At 46.6% G+C, this 18,774-nt stretch overlaps 1 protein-coding gene across 2 annotated transcripts in view; it reads right to left on the bottom strand.

The window, feature by feature from the left end:
- The window catches only part of LOC129699861 (transmembrane protein 144-like), a 124,629-nt gene that overhangs the window by 82,005 nt on the left and 23,850 nt on the right, over positions 1-18,774 (bottom strand). For both annotated transcript variants that reach the window (XM_055640000.1, XM_055640007.1), the window contains 2 exons: positions 18,495-18,617; positions 13,634-13,733 (listed from right to left, as the gene is read on the bottom strand). In XM_055640000.1, coding sequence (XP_055495975.1) covers positions 13,634-13,733; positions 18,495-18,617 — 223 coding nt within the window. The remainder of the gene's footprint in view (positions 1-13,633; positions 13,734-18,494; positions 18,618-18,774) is intronic.

Below are 18,774 nucleotides of genomic sequence, written 5' to 3'. Positions count from 1 at the left end.
TCGACAGAAGGATGGAGGGTTGGGTGTTTATGCGTGCTATTTTCGTGATATTTATTTTAGTTGTTTATCTTTTAATATTTTACCTTGTATGTATCGTTAGCTTTTAGAAATGTTTGAATGGTGCACTGACTGGCTGACATTTTTAAATTTTGTTGTACATGGTTCATGTTACAATGACAATAAAGAAACTATTCTATTCTATTCTATTCATATGCAGATTGCAAGGATGTTTAAGATCAGAGAGTTGACTGTATTGTTCAAAGACTGATGAAGAAGAAATGGATTTCAATTTATGGAAAGTTAAAGAGCAAGAATAACATTTTAGAGTGGGGTAATGTTAAACCCAGGGGAGAAAAGGATACAAGTGCAAAAGTGTACCTGAAAATAAATCATAAAAAAATCTGAAATAAATCTGAAATGCTCAGAATGTCAGGCCGGCTCTGCGGAAAGAGAAACAGATTCATCATTTCAGGTAGAAGACCTTCTGTCTGATTGTTTTTTACCCCCTGGTGCAGTAGCTCAGCAAGATGGCGGCGCCTCGCGGCAGCCGTCTCTGCACTCCATCTGTCTTTTTTTTTTAATTTTGTCCTGTTGAGTGTATAGTTTGGTTGTAGTTTATATATTGTTTTTAGCTGTGTAAATGTGGGGGGCAGGAGTGGGGGGGGGGGAAACTTTTAAATCTCTTCCCAGTACGGGGGATCCGACCTTTTCCCTGTCGGGTCTCCATTGTCGTTGGGGCCTAGCACCGCGGAGCGGCCTCCAACCGGAACGACCTGGGGGCTCCAGTCGCGGAGCTTGCGGACTCACCATAGGAGAGCTGGCCGGCTTTGGAGCATGGAGAGCTGTGGTGGCGCGCAGCTGCGACCCAACTTCAGAGCTTCGGAGGTTTCTTCCGCAGGCCCGGTGGACGGTGACATCGGGAGCTCGCGGGTCCCTGATGTCCGAGCTTTTCGGAGCTCCTGCAACGGCAACTTCTCCCGCCCGAATTGCTGGGTTGAAAACGACCCGGAGTGGGGCCTTACATCGCCCGGCGCGGCCTTAACAGCCGCAGGACTTGCCATCGCCCGCCAGGGGTCCAACATCAAGACCCAGAACAAGGCCTTACATCGCCCGCCGGGGGCTTTAACATCGGGAAAAGAATGGAAAACAGGGGAGAGACAATGACTTTGCCTTCCATCACAGTGCGGAGGATATTCATTGTGATGGATGTTTGTGTAAATTGTGTTAATTGTCGGGTTTTTTAAAAATTCCTTTTCGTATGACTGCAGAAACCAAATTTTGTTTGAACTTCATTTGAGGTTCAAATGGCAATAAACGGTATTGTATTGTATTGTATTGTATTGTATTGTCTACACAGTCAGAATGGAAAACAATGATAAAAAGATTAAAGCGCCTGAACAAAGGTCCCAACCCAAAATGTTGTCTATCCATGTCCTCCAGAGGTGCCGCCTGACCCGATGAGTTTCTCCAGCACTTTGAGTTCTGCAAAAGATTCTAGTATCAGCAGTTCCTTGTGTCTAGATAAAACACAATCCATGCTATGCCCTAAAATCTATGGGCACTCAGATTCCTTATCTGAGTGCACGCAGAATTCTGGGCAGAGCACAAATTAATGACACAGATAGAAATAAATGAGTATGATCTGATAACTATTACAGTGAAAATCTGACCTAGATTGGGAAGTGAATTTTCTGGGTGCCTGGCATTGTGAAAGGATAACCAGAAAAGAGAATGAAGTAGCTCTGTTAATAAAAGATCATTATAGTCATGAGAAATCTGTTATCAGATCAATGATACTTTATACATTAGTTGCAGAGATCCAGACATAAAAACATTGCAGATGCTGGAATCTTAAACACAAATGCTGGGGTTCTAAGCTGGTCAAGCAGCATCTGGAGAAGGAATGGACAGTTGACATTTGGGGTTTGGCCCCATATTCATTCTCTGAATTCATTGCCTCTCCAGATGCTGCCTGACCTGCGGATATCTCCTTCAGGAGTTGATGTTTTTCTCAAGTTATCGATCCAGATGGGTAAAGATTTTTTTTAAAGGAAGATGTTGATCCCTGACTGCTTAACAGTGTCTGACCTGTTCGGCACTATAAAAATTAAGAAATAATGAGGGGTTCAAAGGAAGGAATTGAAATAAACATGGGTGACTGGACAAATCAAATCAACAATAAATGTCTTGAGGATGAGTTCATAATGTGTTTCTTTTGTGGATTCTTGGAACTATATGTTTTGAGGTTAACCAGGAAACATGTTATTTTTACAATAGTCATGTGTAATAATGTCATTGTAAAATATCCTCTGGAAAAAAGAATCATAACAATCATAAAATCTCACATTCAATCAAAGAGAGAAGCATAGATCTGAAACTAATATCTTAAATTTAAATACAAGTAAAGTAGTGTAGCGTCGCCTGCTGGCCCATGCAGATATCAAACCCGGCGTTCGGGGGCCACAGTCACGTGACTCGGGAGGGGCTGCTGTTTTCGTGCGGTTTCGCTTTCGCGTCACAATTGTTTTGCTGACCACCATTGTGATCAGGCGTGTTTGTAGATACCTGTTTGCTAAGGAGCGAGTGTTCAATAAAAAACGTTCAGAAAACGTAGTATTCGTTCCTGCATCTGCTAAATTGGTGACCCCGACCTGTCTAGCCGTCATTAGACAAGAGATCATGCAGGAGGACTACGTCCTCGCAGGCACGAGGCATGGCTCACTGGGCTACAAGCTATCTTCAATTTGGCTGGATCAACCTCAGGTGTGGTTCGCCCATGTAGAAGCACAGTTTCATCTGCACAGAATAATAGCGGATGACACAATGTATTTTCATGTGGAGGGGGCTCTGCCACAGGACTGTGCCTCGAGGCCGCTGCCGTATATCAGAGACCCGCCGACGATCGCAAAGTACGAAGGTTTGAAGATCCTGCTGTTACATACCTTCAGTCTCAGCTGTAGAGACAGGGCGGTGAAGATCCTACACATGGACAGTGTCAGCGGTTGGCGTCAGTCCACCATCATGGCGAAGATACTGGCCCTGATGGACGGGCATCACCCATGTCTACTGTTTGAAGAGGCATTCTTGGAACAGATTCCGGACGAAGTTCACCTGTTGCTCGCCGGAGCTGATTTCAGTGATCCCCAGCACCTCACGGAGAGAGCCGACGAGTTGTGGACCCACAAACGGCGGGACGTTTGTTCTTTCTCCAGCACCACTGCCACGGTGCAGGTGCAACCGAGAAGACATCGGGACGAAGGTTAGGATCCGCCGAGCGCCGAAGAAGCATCGCTGTAGCTGGAGGTGTACAGCCAACGCCGTTGGTGTTACTACCATCTCCGTTACAGTGTGGAAGCCCGAAGATGTCGAAGCCCCTGCTCGTTTCAGGGAAATGCCTCAGCCGATCGCCCAAAAAGGCGAACGCAATCGGCCCGAACGAACGCCTCTGTTCGTTCGGCCACCGTTTCCTTGTGGACTTCGGTGCCATAGCCAACATCCTGCCACCGATCGCCAAAGATACCCGCGTTGGTAAGGTAGGATCCGTCCTCTCGGCCGTCAATGGGAGCGACATTTGCACTTACGGTGCGCGGACCCTGGACTTAAATTTTGACTCCCACCCATATAGGTGGAAGTTCACCATTGCTGACGTCGCCCAGCCCGTTTTGGGGGCCGACTTCTTGCGTGGGTTCTCCCTGCTAGTCGATGTGTGGGGCAGGTGAATGGATCCATCGTCGGACCTGCACCCTGCGAAGCCACGTAATCCGTTTATGCCCCAACAACAACTCGATGAGGTAGCTGAGATCCACCAACCTTTCGCAGCCTTTCTCACTGAATTCCCAGGGTTGCTCACACCCCATTTCCACGGGGCCATGCCCCGTCATGGCGAGGTCCACAAAATTCCCACCGAGGGCCCACCCGTTCACGCCCACACGCGCCGCCTCCCGCCCGATAAACTGCGCATCGCACAAGACAAGTTCCAGCTTTTGAAAGACATGGTGATTGTCCGGTGGTCGGATAGCCCTTGGGCTTCCCCGCTGCATATGGTGCCCAAAACGTCCAGGGGATGGAGACCTTGTGGTGATTACAGGCGTCTAAATGCAGTAACCACAGCAGATCGGTACCCAGTCCCGAACATCCAGGATTTCTCGGCTCATTTGGAGGGCGCAACCTTTTTCTCGAAGGTCGACCTCATTCGCGGGTATAATCAAATTCCGGTCCATCCCGACGACATCCCTAAGAAGGCCACCATCACCCATTTCGGCTTTTTAGAATGGCTAAGAATGCCTTGTGGCCTGAAGAACACCGCCCAGGTGTTCCAAAGGTTAATGGATCAGATCGGGCGGGGTTTGCCGTTCATATTTATCTACCTTGATGATATTCAGGTGGCCAGCAGCTCGCAGGCAGAGCACGTTAGGCATCTCCGACCTGCTCTTCGAACGGCTGCACAAGCACGTGTTGGTGATCAACCCCATGAAGGGCCAGTTCAGATTGCGCGCCATCTCCTTTTTAGGTCACCGGGTAACCTGCCAAGGCGAACAACTGCTGCCTGAGAAGGCCGACGCAATCCGTCTTTTCGCGACGCCACTATTGGTCAAGGGCGTGCAGGAATTCATCGGAATGGTAAATTTCTACCACTGATTCAACCCATCAGCGGCCACCATCATGCGGCCGTTGTTCCAATGTCTGACGGGCAAGCCCACGGACGTGGTTTGGTCCAGGGAGGCCGGTATAGCTTTCGAGGGGGCCAATGCCACCATGCTGTTACGCCCAAGGGCATCAGCCCTCACAGCTCTCACCGTAGACGCGTCGGACATCGCGGTGGGTGGTGTCCTCGAGCAGCGGGTAGGTAACTGCTGGGTGCCGCTGGCGTTTTTCAGCAGGCAGCTGCAGGCCCCGGAGATCAAGTACAGCACTTTTGATCGGGAGCTCCTCGCGTTGTACCTAGTGATCCGACATTTCCGTTATTTCCTAGAGGGCCGCGCATTTACCGCATTCACGGACCACAAGCCGCTCACATTTGCTTTGAATAAAGTATTCGACCCCTGGTCTGTCAGGCAGCAGAGGCACCTCGCCTACATATCCGAATTCACGTCTGACATTCGGCATGTTACGGGGAAACTGAACATTGTGGCCGACACGCTCTCTCCCGTCCGACGGTCGCTGAGGTTTCCGTTTTAAACCTAGGTGTGGATTATGCGGAGCTGGCAGCGGCTCAAAGGGCCGACGCTGGAATGGAGGATTGCCGCAATGCTGAATCGGGTCTCAAGCTGGCTGAGGTTCCTTGTGGCGCTGCAGGCGTGCGAGTCATTTGCGATGTTTCAATGGATAAAGCCCGCCCGATCGTCCCGATTGCCTGGGGGCGTCGGATTTTCAACACCATCTACAGCCTAGCGCACCCGAACATCCGCGCCACCTCTGCCCTGGTTGCTTCCAAGTTCGTCTGGCACGGGTTACGAAAGCAGGTCGCACCGTGGGCCCGCGCTTGTATCACCTGTCAGACTTCCAAGGTGCAGAGGCATGTGCGCCCGCTCATGCAGGATTTTGCTGTTCCAGACGGCAGGTTCCTGCACATCCATGTTGACCTGGTGGGTCCCTTGTCATGTTTGCGCGGGGCCACTCACCTACTGATTATCGTGGACAGGTTTACCAGGTGGGCGGAGGCAACATCGTTAACCAATACCTCCACTGAGGCTTGTGCCCGCGCTATTGTCTCCAATTGGATTGCTCATTTCGGGGTCCCTTCCGCTATCACTACTAATCGAGGGGCCCAGTTCATGTCCTCCCTGTGGTGTGGTATGGCGCAGCTGTATGGTGCGAAGCTGCACCAGACCACCACGTATCATCCGGAGTTGAATGGGTTAGTTGAGCGGTTTCACAGACACCTTAAGTCGGCATTGAAGGCCCGGCTCACCGGCTCCGATTGGATCGATTTTGCCCTGGGTTCTCCTAGGCATCAGAACTACACCTAAGGAAGACCTCGACGCCTCCTCGACCGAACTGGTTTATGGGTCGATTTTGCGGGTACCCAGGGATTTTTTACCTGCCACCCGCGATCAGGAGGTTCCGGCTTCGGCGGTGCTAGCTGGCCTTCGTGAGCGGGCGCACGCATTGGTCCCGGTCCCCACCTCCCGACATGGGTCGTCCGCGGTGCATGTGCCTACCATGTTACGGGATTGTGCTTATGTTTTCCTTTGTAGGGATGCTCACTGCTCGCCGTTACAGCGGGTGTATGAAGGTCCGTACAGGGTGTTAGAGACTGGTACCTCGACGTTCATGTTGGACATAGGTGGCAGGAAGGAGTTCGTCTCCATCAGCCGCCTTAAGCCAACCTACGTCGACCCGGTGGCTGTGGCCAATCTGCGGCGTAGAGGGCGTCCGCTGGCCGTTTTGCGCAGTTTCGCTTTCGCGCCACAGTTGTTTTGCTGACCACTGTTGTGCTCAGACGTGTTTGCAGAGACCTGTTTGCTAAAGAGCGAGTGTTCAACCGTTCAGAAAACGTAGTCATCATTTCTGCACCCACTAAAGCAGTACTATAAAATGGCTGAATGGGTTGGAAAAATAAGGGTTGGAATAAGTTGGAAAAATAGATTAGAAAGTAAGACAATTGATAAATGCTAACAGACATTTGTGAGATGATTTCATAATTATCATCAAGGGTTATCATCATCACTGAGAGGAAATAAAAAAGACTCAATTAGAAGGGTAATCCGCCGATGGCGAAGTAATAGCTAGTTTTCACGGGGCGACTTGACGCAAGATGTAGCCAGAGTGGAGTGGTCGTGGTCTAGCACGATATCACACGATATAACGGGGGTAGAGTAAAGAGTTCTCACGGTACTCGGCAATTCTGTCATTTGTGCGAGTGACTTGTCCGTCTCCCGATCTTTCCCGAATGAACATCGTGGACTGTAGTGTAGTTAATCACGTGGCACAAATGATGTTACTTTGTTGTCACACACTATATTGGTTTTTTTCACCAGAGCTCTTTAATGAGCTGAAGAATAATCTGTGTTTTTTTAGACAAATGTTGTTTGGTGTGATGCACCTTCTCTCAATATGTGCAAGAAGTCGTCTTTTTTATTTTGTCAAATATGAATAAACACTGTGTCTCACATTGACCGTGATGATTTGTTTTTTTATGATCTACTGAGAGGTGAAACTTTCAGTCTGAAGAAGGCTCTCGACCCGAAACGCCACCCGTTCCTTCTCTCCAGAGATGCTGCATGTCCCGCTGAGTTGCTCCAAGCAACTGGTGTCTATCTTCAAAGGACTGACCAGGACTGCCTCTCTCTCTCTCTCTCTCTCTCTCTCTCTCTCTCTCCCTCCCTCTCTCTCACACAGGCATGAATGGATGAACTCCGCGGGCCAGGCAGCATCTACGGAGTGAAATGGACAGGCGACCCATTCTTCAGGCTGCCTTATGTCTCTCTCCCCCCCCCCCCCTCACCCCAACTCCCACCCACACACGCGAATGCTGGAGAAACTCAGCGGGTGCAGCGGGGCCGAAACGTTGTCTATTTCCTTCGTTCCATAGATGCTGCTGCACCCGCTGAGTTTCTGCAGCATTCGCGTGTGTGGGTGGGAGTTGGGGGGGGGGGGGGGGAGAGAGACATAAGGCAGCCTGAAGAATGGGTCGCCTGTCCATTTCCCTCCGTAAATGCTGCCTGGCCCGCGGAGTTCCTCCAGTCATGCCTGTGTGAGAGGGAGGGAGGGAGAGAGAGAGAGAGAGAGAGAGGCAGTCCTGGTCAGTCCTTTGAAGATAGACACCAGTTGCTTGGAGCAACTCAGCGGGACAGGCAGCATCTCTGGAGAGAAGGAACGGGTGGCGTTTCGGGTCGAGAGCCTTCTTCACACTCTCCCTCCCTCACTCTCACACAGGCATGAATGGAGGAACTCCGCGGGCCAGGCAGCATTTACGTTCCTTCTCTCCAGAGATGCTGCCTGTCCCGCTGAGTTGCTCCAAGCAACTGGTGTCTATCTTCAAAGGACTGACCAGGACTGCCTCTCTCTCTGTCCATTTCCCTCCGTAAATGCTGCCTGGCCCGCGGAGTTCCTCCATTCATGCCTGTGTGAGAGGGAGGGAGGGAGGGAGAGAGAGAGAGAGAGAGAGAGAGAGAGAGAGAGAGAGAGAGAGAGAGAGAGAGAGAGAGAGAGAGACGCACACACAAGGTGGATGCGAAATTTCACCTGCCTGTTTCAGTGACAGACACCCACCGCCAGTAAATGAAGACACCCCCATCTGTCTCCCCCTCCTCTCCCTCGACTCCCCCACCTTTCCCTCCCAACTCCAGTGCCGTCACGACCCCCTGGGAAACTGAAGGTTTCACGCTGTAATTAAAGAGTTCCCACGGTAGACTGTAAAACTGTGACCTTGGTTCTGGACTCCCCCAACATCGGGAACATTCTTCCTCCATCTAGCCTGTACAATCCTGTAGGTACGATTAGACAGGCATCTAGTTATTTAATTCAATTAATGATTTCTATCGCCCAGCCTCTCATCTTTCAATCGGGTTCGGCCAGGAAGGAACTGCAGATGCTGGATTAAAACGAAGATAGACACAACATGTAGCTCAGCGGGACAAGCAGCATATCAAAAGGGTCTCGACCCGAAATGTCACCCATTCCTTCTCCCCAAAGATGCTGCCTGCCGTCGAGTTACTCATTCTCTTTAAACCGGCATCTGCTTTTCCTTCCGAAACATACACAAGAAATAAGCAACTTTTCGGGCCGAAACGTTGTCTATTTCCTTCGTTCCATAGATGCTGCTGCACCCGCTGAGTTTCTCCAGCATGTGTGCGTGTGGGTGGGAGTTGGGGGGGGGGGGGGGGGGGGTAGAGAGAGATAAGGCAGCCTGAGGAAAGGCTCGCCTGTCAATTTCCCTCCGTAGATGCTGCCTGGCCCGCGGAGTTCCTCCAGTTAGAAACTGCTTTCTGACAAAAAGAGACACACTGACATTAATGAAATGCTTGTTAGCTAGTTTTATTAGATTTGTATGTAAATAGCAAATTGGCTGGATTCACTCTATCCAACTTCCGGGTTCACCGTTCGCAGGAGTTCCCACGGTGATCGCAAGAGTTACTACGGATATCGCAGTGGCCACTACGTTCATAAAATGTTACAATGCTCAACCACAAGTGTACAAGTCACTCTTGGACAAATTCAAACATGTTTGAATTTTCTCCCGAGTACCCAAGTTACACGATTACCTGCCGTTAGGGCCACGGTGGTCCACGAATGCCGTACTGTTATCGCACGAGGTTCCCACGATGTTAAACTCTGGTTACCTCTTGCGTCAAGTCGCACCGTGAAAAGGGGGTTTAAAGCCCCTGTCTCATGGTGCGAGTCGACCCACGAGTGATCCCGAGTGAAAGAAAAAATCAGACTCGTGGTTGTGCACGAGATTCCAAGTTTATTTTCTAGAGTTTAACCAAGTTCTCACGGGTATGACTAAGTTTACTTCGAATTTCTGTGATGTTCCAGGTTCTGCTCCCGAGTTACTCTTGAGGCAACAATGACTACCGACGTGTGGAAAAATCATCACTTGGTAAAAATGATGTCATACAGGTTTTTTTTTCACTATAAAAAGACCCAGCCTGAAGAACGATCTCGACCTGAAACATCACCTATTTCTTTTCTCCAGAGATGCTGCCTGACCCGCTGTTAGTCCATCATTTTGTGTCTATCTTTGGTTTAAACTAGTATCTGCAATTCCTTCCTTCAAACTTTTAGAGCAGTTTGTTTCAAGAAACAATCCTTCCAAAATTACAATCAAAAGTCCATTTAACTGCATTTGTTCAAGGTCTGGATCAATCATGGGCTGTTTTTTTTGTCGGGAGGAACTGCAGATGGTTTACACCGAAGATAGACACAAAATGCTGGAGTAACTCACCGGGACATGCAGCATTTCTGGAGAGAAGGTATGGGTGACATTTCTGGTCGAGTCCCTTCAGACTGAAAAAACGTTTCGGCCCTTTCTCTCCAGAGATGCTGCCGGCTTGGCTGAGTTACTCCAGCTTTCTGTGTCTAGTAAGATTGTTTTATTCCCTTAATTTATCTCTCATCAAAACGTTGGTAAACTTCTAACAAAAAGATTAGGTAAATTGAACATTAACTTTATTTTTTCCCCCGACACCAAGGTCCATAGACCAGAGGGATAGCAGTGTGTGTCTCTCTACACACCCAGTATGTCCATCACAGCAGCCGTCCCACCGTCGCGACTGTATAAAAAGCAGCGGCTCAAAACATTGCTGATTGGGCAGATCTGACCAGAAACTACCCCTTTCACACTCACCCCGGCCCTGGGAAACAAAGTTTTCAGAGCCCTACAGTCACCCCAGTCCGCCCGCAACCTCTGAATGAAAGACAAAGCTCAAACTCTGCACCAAGGTCAGGATCGAACCTGGGTCTCTGGTGCTGCCAGGATGATAAAAAATTATCAATTAAAAGAATTGAAAGCAAAAGCTACTGATGATAATTTTTTATCAGTTAATAAACAGCAAAAGCAACTTGAGAATGTTTAATTGATAAAGATTTCCTGTCTGAATTGGTTTAAATCTGGTATTTTTACCCATCTTTGGTATTTGCATAATGAGGTGTGGAAGGGACAGCTCTGACCTTTAGTCGTTCTTGTTATGCACTCAACAAGCAGGACTATTTGGTTATTTTTTTTATCTTTATCCTGAGATACGAGAAATAAACAAAAAGATCGTTATGACATGCTCCGAATTGTCATCTATCCATGCAGAAATTACCACGTGGTTAATATAATGGTTAGCGGCAGCTTTTTAAATCCTTCTTCCCCATTTCGTCAGAATAACCATTTTAATTTTGCGCATTGTTATTCTTGTTACCCTGGATAAAAGATTTTTATTCCATAAATAAGAACCAATAATAGTGAGGTGCTTCAGATTCTTCTGTTCCTCTGTTTCTCTCTCCTGTCCTCCTCTCTCTCTCTCCCTTCTCCCCCTCCCTCTCTCCCCCTCCCTCTCTTCCCTCCCTCTCTCCCCTCCCTCTCTCCCCATGGGCAATCACTACCAAAGTGTCTGCCCACACAGTCAGTACACCTATCATACACTTGCCTACCGTACTAAGTCACCCCAACTCCTGCCACTCCCCCCGACTCCCCTCCCCTTCTGCCCCCACCCCCTCCCCCCCATCTTTCCCTCTCAACTCCAGTCCCGTCCCGACCCCCTGGGAAACTGAAGGGAGTGACAATCAACTGCCACGGATACAAATAATGTTATACACAAGAAAGGGCAGATGCTGGTTGACAAAAAGTGAACACACAGTGCTGGATAACACAAAGACGCAGCAGAATTTTGGAAACGTCATCTCGTCACCCATTCCTTCTCTCCAGAGATGTTGCCTGTCCAGTGAGTTAAAGAGTGCCCACGGTAGACTCACGAGTCACTAAGGCAAACACACGGGCCACTACGTTCTTACAATGAGTTTAAATGTTTCAAATTTTAACTTCAAGAGTAAATTTGACTCGTGGAAATCTTTAAACATATTTAAAATTTTTCAAGAGTTAACAAGTTTCCCGGGTACCTGCCGTTAGCGCCACAAGTCGCTAAGTTGCGTCCACGAGTTCCAACGTTCCCGCTACGTTAATTGTATGTGATTACCACGAGTTTAATTTGTTTTAAACTCGGGGTCACTCATGAGTCGACTCGCACCGTGAGACAGGGGTTTAAGGATGCTAAGGATGGTAGATAATGGAAAGAAAAAGCATTCATTGTCGCACGGAATAGTGGAAGGCTGGTAGATTGGGAAACCAGCACGGTATGGCGAAAATGAAAAGGAAGAAGCTAGATTATGAGAGTAAGTTAGCAAGATAAATAAATAAAGGCAGCGAGATCTTCAGCATAAAATTGAAAAGATAGACCTAATTAAAGTAAATATTAAGCATGAAGAATGAGACTGGGGAATTAAAATTGGGAGATAAAGAAATGATAGACATTTTGATCAAGTATTTGATGGCAGAAGACACTAAGGTATCCCAATAACAAGAGGAAATAGGCTGTGAGGAAAGTGGATTAGTGAAGGAACAGATAGAAAACATTAGAATTAGGCACAGGAGTCACAATCAGGCCTACTCCGCCATTTGATGGCTACCTTGGAAATCCTTTATCTCGGTGTCATTTTCCTGCACTAACCCCTCATTCCTTAATTCTCCGAATAGTTATAAATATATCAATCGCTACCTTAAATAAGTGACTGAATATTAAGGAATCAACAGAGAATATTCCCCCTTCAATGCAGAGAGAACTGAATAAATGAATTCATCATCTTACCACAACCAGAGAGCAGTGCTACACACTGATCTGCCTCTTTGATGTCCCTCAGACTATCCTTGGCCGAACTTTGCTGGCTTCACACCTTGCACTAAACGTTATTCTCTTATCATGTATCTATACACTGTAAATGGATTGATTGTAATCATATATTGTCTTTCTGCTGACTGGTTAGCACGCAACAAAAAGCTTTTTAACGTACCTCGGTACACGTGACAATAAACTAAACTGAACAGAATGCAAATGAAGTAAATGCATTGAATAAAGAACCATTGGACCATTGATGTCGTTTGTGATGAAATAGCCGAGGAGGGATGGGTCCTGGAACATAGCCCTGAGGAGAATCTGGAGGGACACCTGGTAGCATGATAATCGACCAACAACTACAGCTCACCACATCTTCCCATCTCCCCCCGTCTGCTTTCTGCAAAGACCGTTCCCTCCGTAACTCCCTGGTCAATTCTTCCCTTCCCACCCGCACCACCCCCTCCCCGGGCACTTTCCCTTGCAACCGCAGGAGATGCTACACTTGTCGCTTTATCTCCCCCCTTGGCTTCATTCAAGGACCCAAGCAGTCGTTCCAGGTGTGACAGAGGTTCACCTGCACCTCCTCCAACCTCATCTATTGCATCCGCTGCTCTAGATGTACATCGGTGAGACCAAGCGTAGGCTTGGCGATCGTTTCGCCAAACACCTCCGCTCGGTCCGCATTAACCAACCTGATCTCCTTGTGGCTCAGCACTTCAACTCCCCCTCCCATTCAGAATCCGACCTTTCTGTCCTGGGCCTCCTCCATGTCCAGAGTGAGCAACACTGTTAATTGGAGGAGCAGCACCTCATATTCCCCTTGGGCAGTTTACACCCCAGCGGCTTGAACATTGACTTCTCCAATTTCCGGTAGCCCTTGCTGTCTCCTCCCCTTCCCAGCTCTCACTCAGCCCTCTGGCTCCTCCTCTTCCTTTCTCCTCCCCCCCTCTCCCCCCCAAAATATCTCTCCATTTACAAATCAAGGCTAATCCAATTTTCATAATTTCCCCGCCAACCCCTCTGCTTCCCACCCTTGGGGGGACAGGCATGATTACCTGTAGAATGTGCTGTGAATAAATGGAATGTGCTGTGATATTGGTGAGCAAATTCTTTGTTCAATCACTGAAGTTAGTTGTACCCTAATGAACCTGTAAAGCTGCAGCAAGTTAGATTTTTATTGTTCTGGACATATCCAGTGCATATAATGAAAACGCACTCTTGGTTCATGACTCTGGAAACAAAGCTAAAGCTAATTATGCAGGAGTTGAAGCAAGACACTAAATTATTAATTATAAATAAAATTATTCACTTACCTTGAACTAGCCCAGCCCATTAGAAGGCTAAATGTAGACCAGATTAAAGCTCCCATGCCAAGACCAATAGTTTTTAATATGGGAATAACGGTGACGTTCCCTGGAAGAAAGGAAATAATTGAATCAAAAAGATTTTGGTGTATTTTAAAGTGCTGCTGTAGATATCTGGTTTCTTTCTTCAGTAAGAAAGTTCATTGGCTGCCCAGAGACATCGCCCACCTATCTATAAACAAGACAGCCCATTTCTGCATCTCTGAGAAATCAGAAGGCAATGTTAGCCACAAAATGCCATGTTATTAAATTTATACCTGAAGTTCCCATTTTCCACACATCTTCATGAATGCTTTGGTCAGATAATGCATACATTTACTTAGTGGTGGAGGACAGAGACGGAAATCGCTGTCAAAACATGGAGGGGACGGGGACACACAATTTCTTGGCCGCCGCGCGCGCATTCCGCACACTCACACACACACACGAGGCATCGGAAGCTTCAGCCGTGCGCCCTGTGAACGGTAATTAGCTCGGGATTCTTCCAGTTTCCAGCCCCGTGACGTGGATGCTTCTACTACGGAGCCGTTACCGATAGAATGAGTCAATTGTTGCAGATCTGTACCACAGAATTAAAAAACACTAGACATCGTGCTGGACAAAAAGGACAGGACAAGCAGCTTGAAAGTGTCCTGTCCTCTATTATGTTGTCCAGCATGATGTCCAGTGTTTTTTAAATCTGTGGTAGCTGTAGTATGGGAACCAAGCTAGTAAAACCAAGCCTGGACTTCCTGATCGGATTGGAGATGTCTTGACGGGTCTAGTAGCAGATGTAGTAACCGGGCTTTCTGGTCTGTTTGTAGGTGTGTTGATTGGACTGGTACTGATAGCATAGGCTGACAAGGCCACACTGCCTGGAGTGTGAGTGGAAGGAGATGAACAATAATTTATACAAAAAATTAAATCATTCAAGATAGTAAACAACAAAGGTGCAGTTTGGCATTAATATCACAGGCCTTGTTGTAGTAAATCAATTTGCACGAATGTTGGTCTTTCATACTTCTGATAGCCTTAAGACGTTTATATCACCTTCTTCCAATACAATATTTCATCAAGACCTCTTTGAGTTTCATCAAGAACTCCAGCAAATGCTGGAGTAACACATAAAGCATAAAGTTACAAACACCTGCAGAGGTATTAGAGTAGGAGAAAAACAATGTGTAAGAAGGAACTGCAGATACTGGTTTAAATCTGCTCCTCCCCTTCTCCAACCCCCACCCCCCCTTCTCTTCTACTTCTCTCCCCTTCTCTCTCCTTCTCCCTTCTCTCCCTTCACCCCCCTCTCCCCTTCCCCCCCCCCCCCCACCCCCCCCCCCCCCCCCCCCCCCCCCCCCCCCGCGCTCCCCTCCCCCCCCCCCCCCCCCCCCCCCCCCCCCCCCCCCCCCCACTTACCACACTCTGTGGCAGCCGTTTACCTTCATCTTCATCGGGCAGACAGCGCTATTCTGCTCTCCATGGCCCCCACCTTCGCAATGGGTTTGTGTGTTTGTGCGTGTGGTCAGTAAATGCAGCTCACGCTTCAGTCGATCTAGCTCGCGGTTTCAACGCGGCCGGTCGATCCAACTCGAGGCTTTCCAGGCGAGTGCCCTCATAGAAACATAGACAATAGGTGCAGGAGTAGGCCCTTCGGCCCTTCGAGCCTGCACCACCATTCAATTTGATCATGGCTGATCATCCAACTCAATATCCTGTACCTGCCTTCTCTCCATACCCCCTGATCCCTTTAGCCACAAGGGCCACATCTAACTCCCTCTTAAATATTGCCAATGAACTGGCCTCAACTACCTTCTGTGGCAGAGAATTCCAGAGAATCACCACTCTCTGTGTGAAGGTCGAGCTTGAAGGTGGAAGGCACTTATCTGGACACGCGGATTAGGTCTCCCAAGTGAGACGGGGCTTTAGCAACACTAGTCGGGAGAATTCCAAGACAACGTTTGAGGAAATGTGTCACCTAAAGATCAATATTAAATGGCTGAGAGCCTGCAAAGTGGTTAAATGCTGACCACTGGAAAAGGCAGCGAGCGGCCAGCTTTTCACTGCTATTAATTCTCAAGTCCATTTGTCCCAACGTGAGCTAAGAAAATGGGGCCAAACTGCTTTCCCCAACCCGATCGTTTCTGGTTCAGTTAGTTTTTGTCCAGTTTAATTTAATTCTGTCACTTGTTGCTTGCTAACATCTCGATCCCCCACTTTGTTGCATCCCCGAAAACATCCCCATTGTTTTAACCCGGTTTTGCTCCAAACTTTATTACGCAGCCCACCAAAGACGATCACTTATCTTTTCTTGCCTTGATGTAGTTTGATTATATCTACACAAGCAAAACAAGAACACGACCAAGTGTTTCACATCTGCTGAATGATTTTTTTGTTGGTGTTTTTTCAACTGCTTTCTGGAGGGCAGGATTTGCATGAAAATAACCAAGAGCGCTTCAATTTGTCCACACATCATTGCCCGAGTAATGGAGAGCGATCCAAAAATCAGCGACCCCCGCTCTCCATATGTTGCTGACTACATAGTAATAGGGAGAGCCGATAGTTTACAAATTATCTCAGTACGATTTATATTTTAAGACGGGGCAGATGAATGGTGGAAACCGATATCCGCGAGTTGTCTCAAAATGAGCTGCACAAATAAGCCTTATTATAAAGTTATTTAGTAAAACCATACTTAGACTTTCCTTTGTGTCACTTTGTTCACCATTGGAAATTTCCACCCACCTGTTCTGTCCTCGCATTTACATTAATATTTATAAATGTGAATTGTTAGTTTACGATTGTGTTTGTTTAAATTGTCATGTCAATTTTTTTATTTTCCCCGAATTATTACATTGGAAAACCTAAACATAATAGTTGCACTTTCTTGCCAATTTTAAATTTAGTCAGATATAGCTCGACTTCTTTAGAACATCGATTTTTCAGTTAGAAGTTAAAACTGGAAAGTTTGTGTTTAACGGTTGGTTACATTACAAAGTTCAAATTGTTAAATCGTTTTGAAAATTTGCCAGAAGTTAAGTTTCAATTAGTAAATATGATTTCTGTTATTTTTATGACGTTTATCTAATGCATTTAAAACGCCGAAGGGAACTTTGACCCTAAAATGTACATTGGAATGAAATTTGTTTCCTATCATTAATTGCAAACTGTAGAGCCGATGAACGTCGCAAGCCTCCCTAGTCCATCTGTAATATGTGCAAGTCCCAGGAAAATAATTAAGTAACATTCTTTCATGATATCACTGAATAAGAACGGGCTGCTCGCACATGATATGGTAGATTTTCTGCCATTTCTTCCATGCAATAATATTCATACAAAATATAAAAAAGTGAAATTAGAAAAGATAGGTAGTTGATCAGCACTTAAAATATACCTTTTGGAAAGTGGTACCCGCACGAAAAATGAATGTAATGTTGTTTGTTTCTCCTTTTGAGATGAAGTATTGTCTGGATGCCTTTTCTTCAAAACATCTTTGCATTGAACCGTCAGACATTTCGATGTTCACAAACGGTGTGAGGAAGGGTCTCAACCCAAAACTTTGCCTATTCCTTCTCTACGTAAATCAGCCTCCAAAGTCCAAATGATAATTGTGCCCTGCGCCTGACAGTTTTAAATGCATCTCCCGTTAATTTTATTCAAAGGAACGCATCATACTTGAAGCAAGGTCAGTTCACACAATTATATTAGGAGGATTAATGAATGGATTTCGATGCAGCAATTAACAGTGACAGTTAACACATCATTTTCGTGAACTGACCTTGCTTCAAGTATTTCGCGTTCCTTTGAATAAAATTAACGGCAGATGTCATTCTTCTTCTTCTTCTTCTTTGGAGTTTTACGGCAGCCGGCATCCACAATGTTGCATTGCTGCCATGCAAGGGAGATGTCATTAAAACTCAGATGCGTCGAGGCATTTAACACTCGCCAATGCTGGAGGAAGTGGTGGAAATCGGAGGCTTCCTCGACATAAAGTAGGTCTCTGGTGGAAAACCTGCTGTTCAGCAATCACCCATACTATAGTTTTATTCTACACACAAGGACAATTTACAGAAGCCAATTAACCTAAAATCTGCATGACTTTGGAATTTGAGTGGAAACTGGAGCATCCGGAGAAAACCCATGAGGTTACAGGGGGAACGTTCAAACTCCGTCCAGAGAGAATCCGTAGTCAGGATTGAACCTGGGTAAGAGCGCAACTCCACGTTGCGCCACTGTGTCATCCTGAAGGGAGGAGAATAGGAGGAATATTGGCCTCTTTTTTAGAATGTGCAATTTAAACATTACCTAATTAAAGTGAATTTTAAGTTCATACATTTTCACTCTTCTGAATTGAAGCAGAACTTTAATAGGAAATCTAGATTTATTTTCTGTGGTGTTCAGACAGGCTGGGTTAATAATGTGGATATTAACATGAAGTGGGTGCTAAAAATAGGCACTGTCAGTCAAGAAGTAATGGTACCCATTGACAACACCCATTTGCAACAATAAGCTCCTCAACTGCAGGGAGAAGGAGTCAGCCAATATCATTGCTTTGGTTTAATTTACTTCCCTACAATCTTCATGGGGAATTTGTATGAACAAAGTTCAGATCATTCTAGTATATTTAGTTCAGTTTAGTTTAGTTTAGAGAGCTCAAAACAGAGCAAGTTCATTCCTGCTGCTACACCAGGCATTCAGGCGCTATCAGAAGTCATGCTTCCCAAATAAAAATAAAACATCTTTCCTTTTTCCATTCACTGTCCAGTAACAAATCAACCCCCTGTCACATGAAGAAAGCACTCTTTATTTTGCAATTATGTTGTACCAATCAACGTACCTGTAGCCCACAGAAATCCACCGAGCATTGTGAGAGGCCAGAACTTTGGACACAGTTGGATAAGATGGATCACCAGTGAGACAACCCAAACTGCAGTACAGAAAATCCACTGGAAAAACAGGCCTACAAAAAACAATCATCAACACTCATCAATAATGTTAAACAGGACGTACAGAAATAATAATTTACCTTGGCCACAACACTAACCATGAAATGTTTGTTACAATTATTGATTAAATTGCTGCCATAAGAAATGATCTGCAATAGTTCTACGTTTTCA

The sequence above is a fragment of the Leucoraja erinacea genome, chromosome 1, assembly GCF_028641065.1.
Source record: "Leucoraja erinacea ecotype New England chromosome 1, Leri_hhj_1, whole genome shotgun sequence".
Taxonomy (NCBI): Eukaryota; Metazoa; Chordata; class Chondrichthyes; order Rajiformes; family Rajidae; genus Leucoraja; species Leucoraja erinaceus.
Note: the sequence above shows the minus strand (reverse complement) of the source record. Positions and strands in the feature narration are given on the sequence as shown.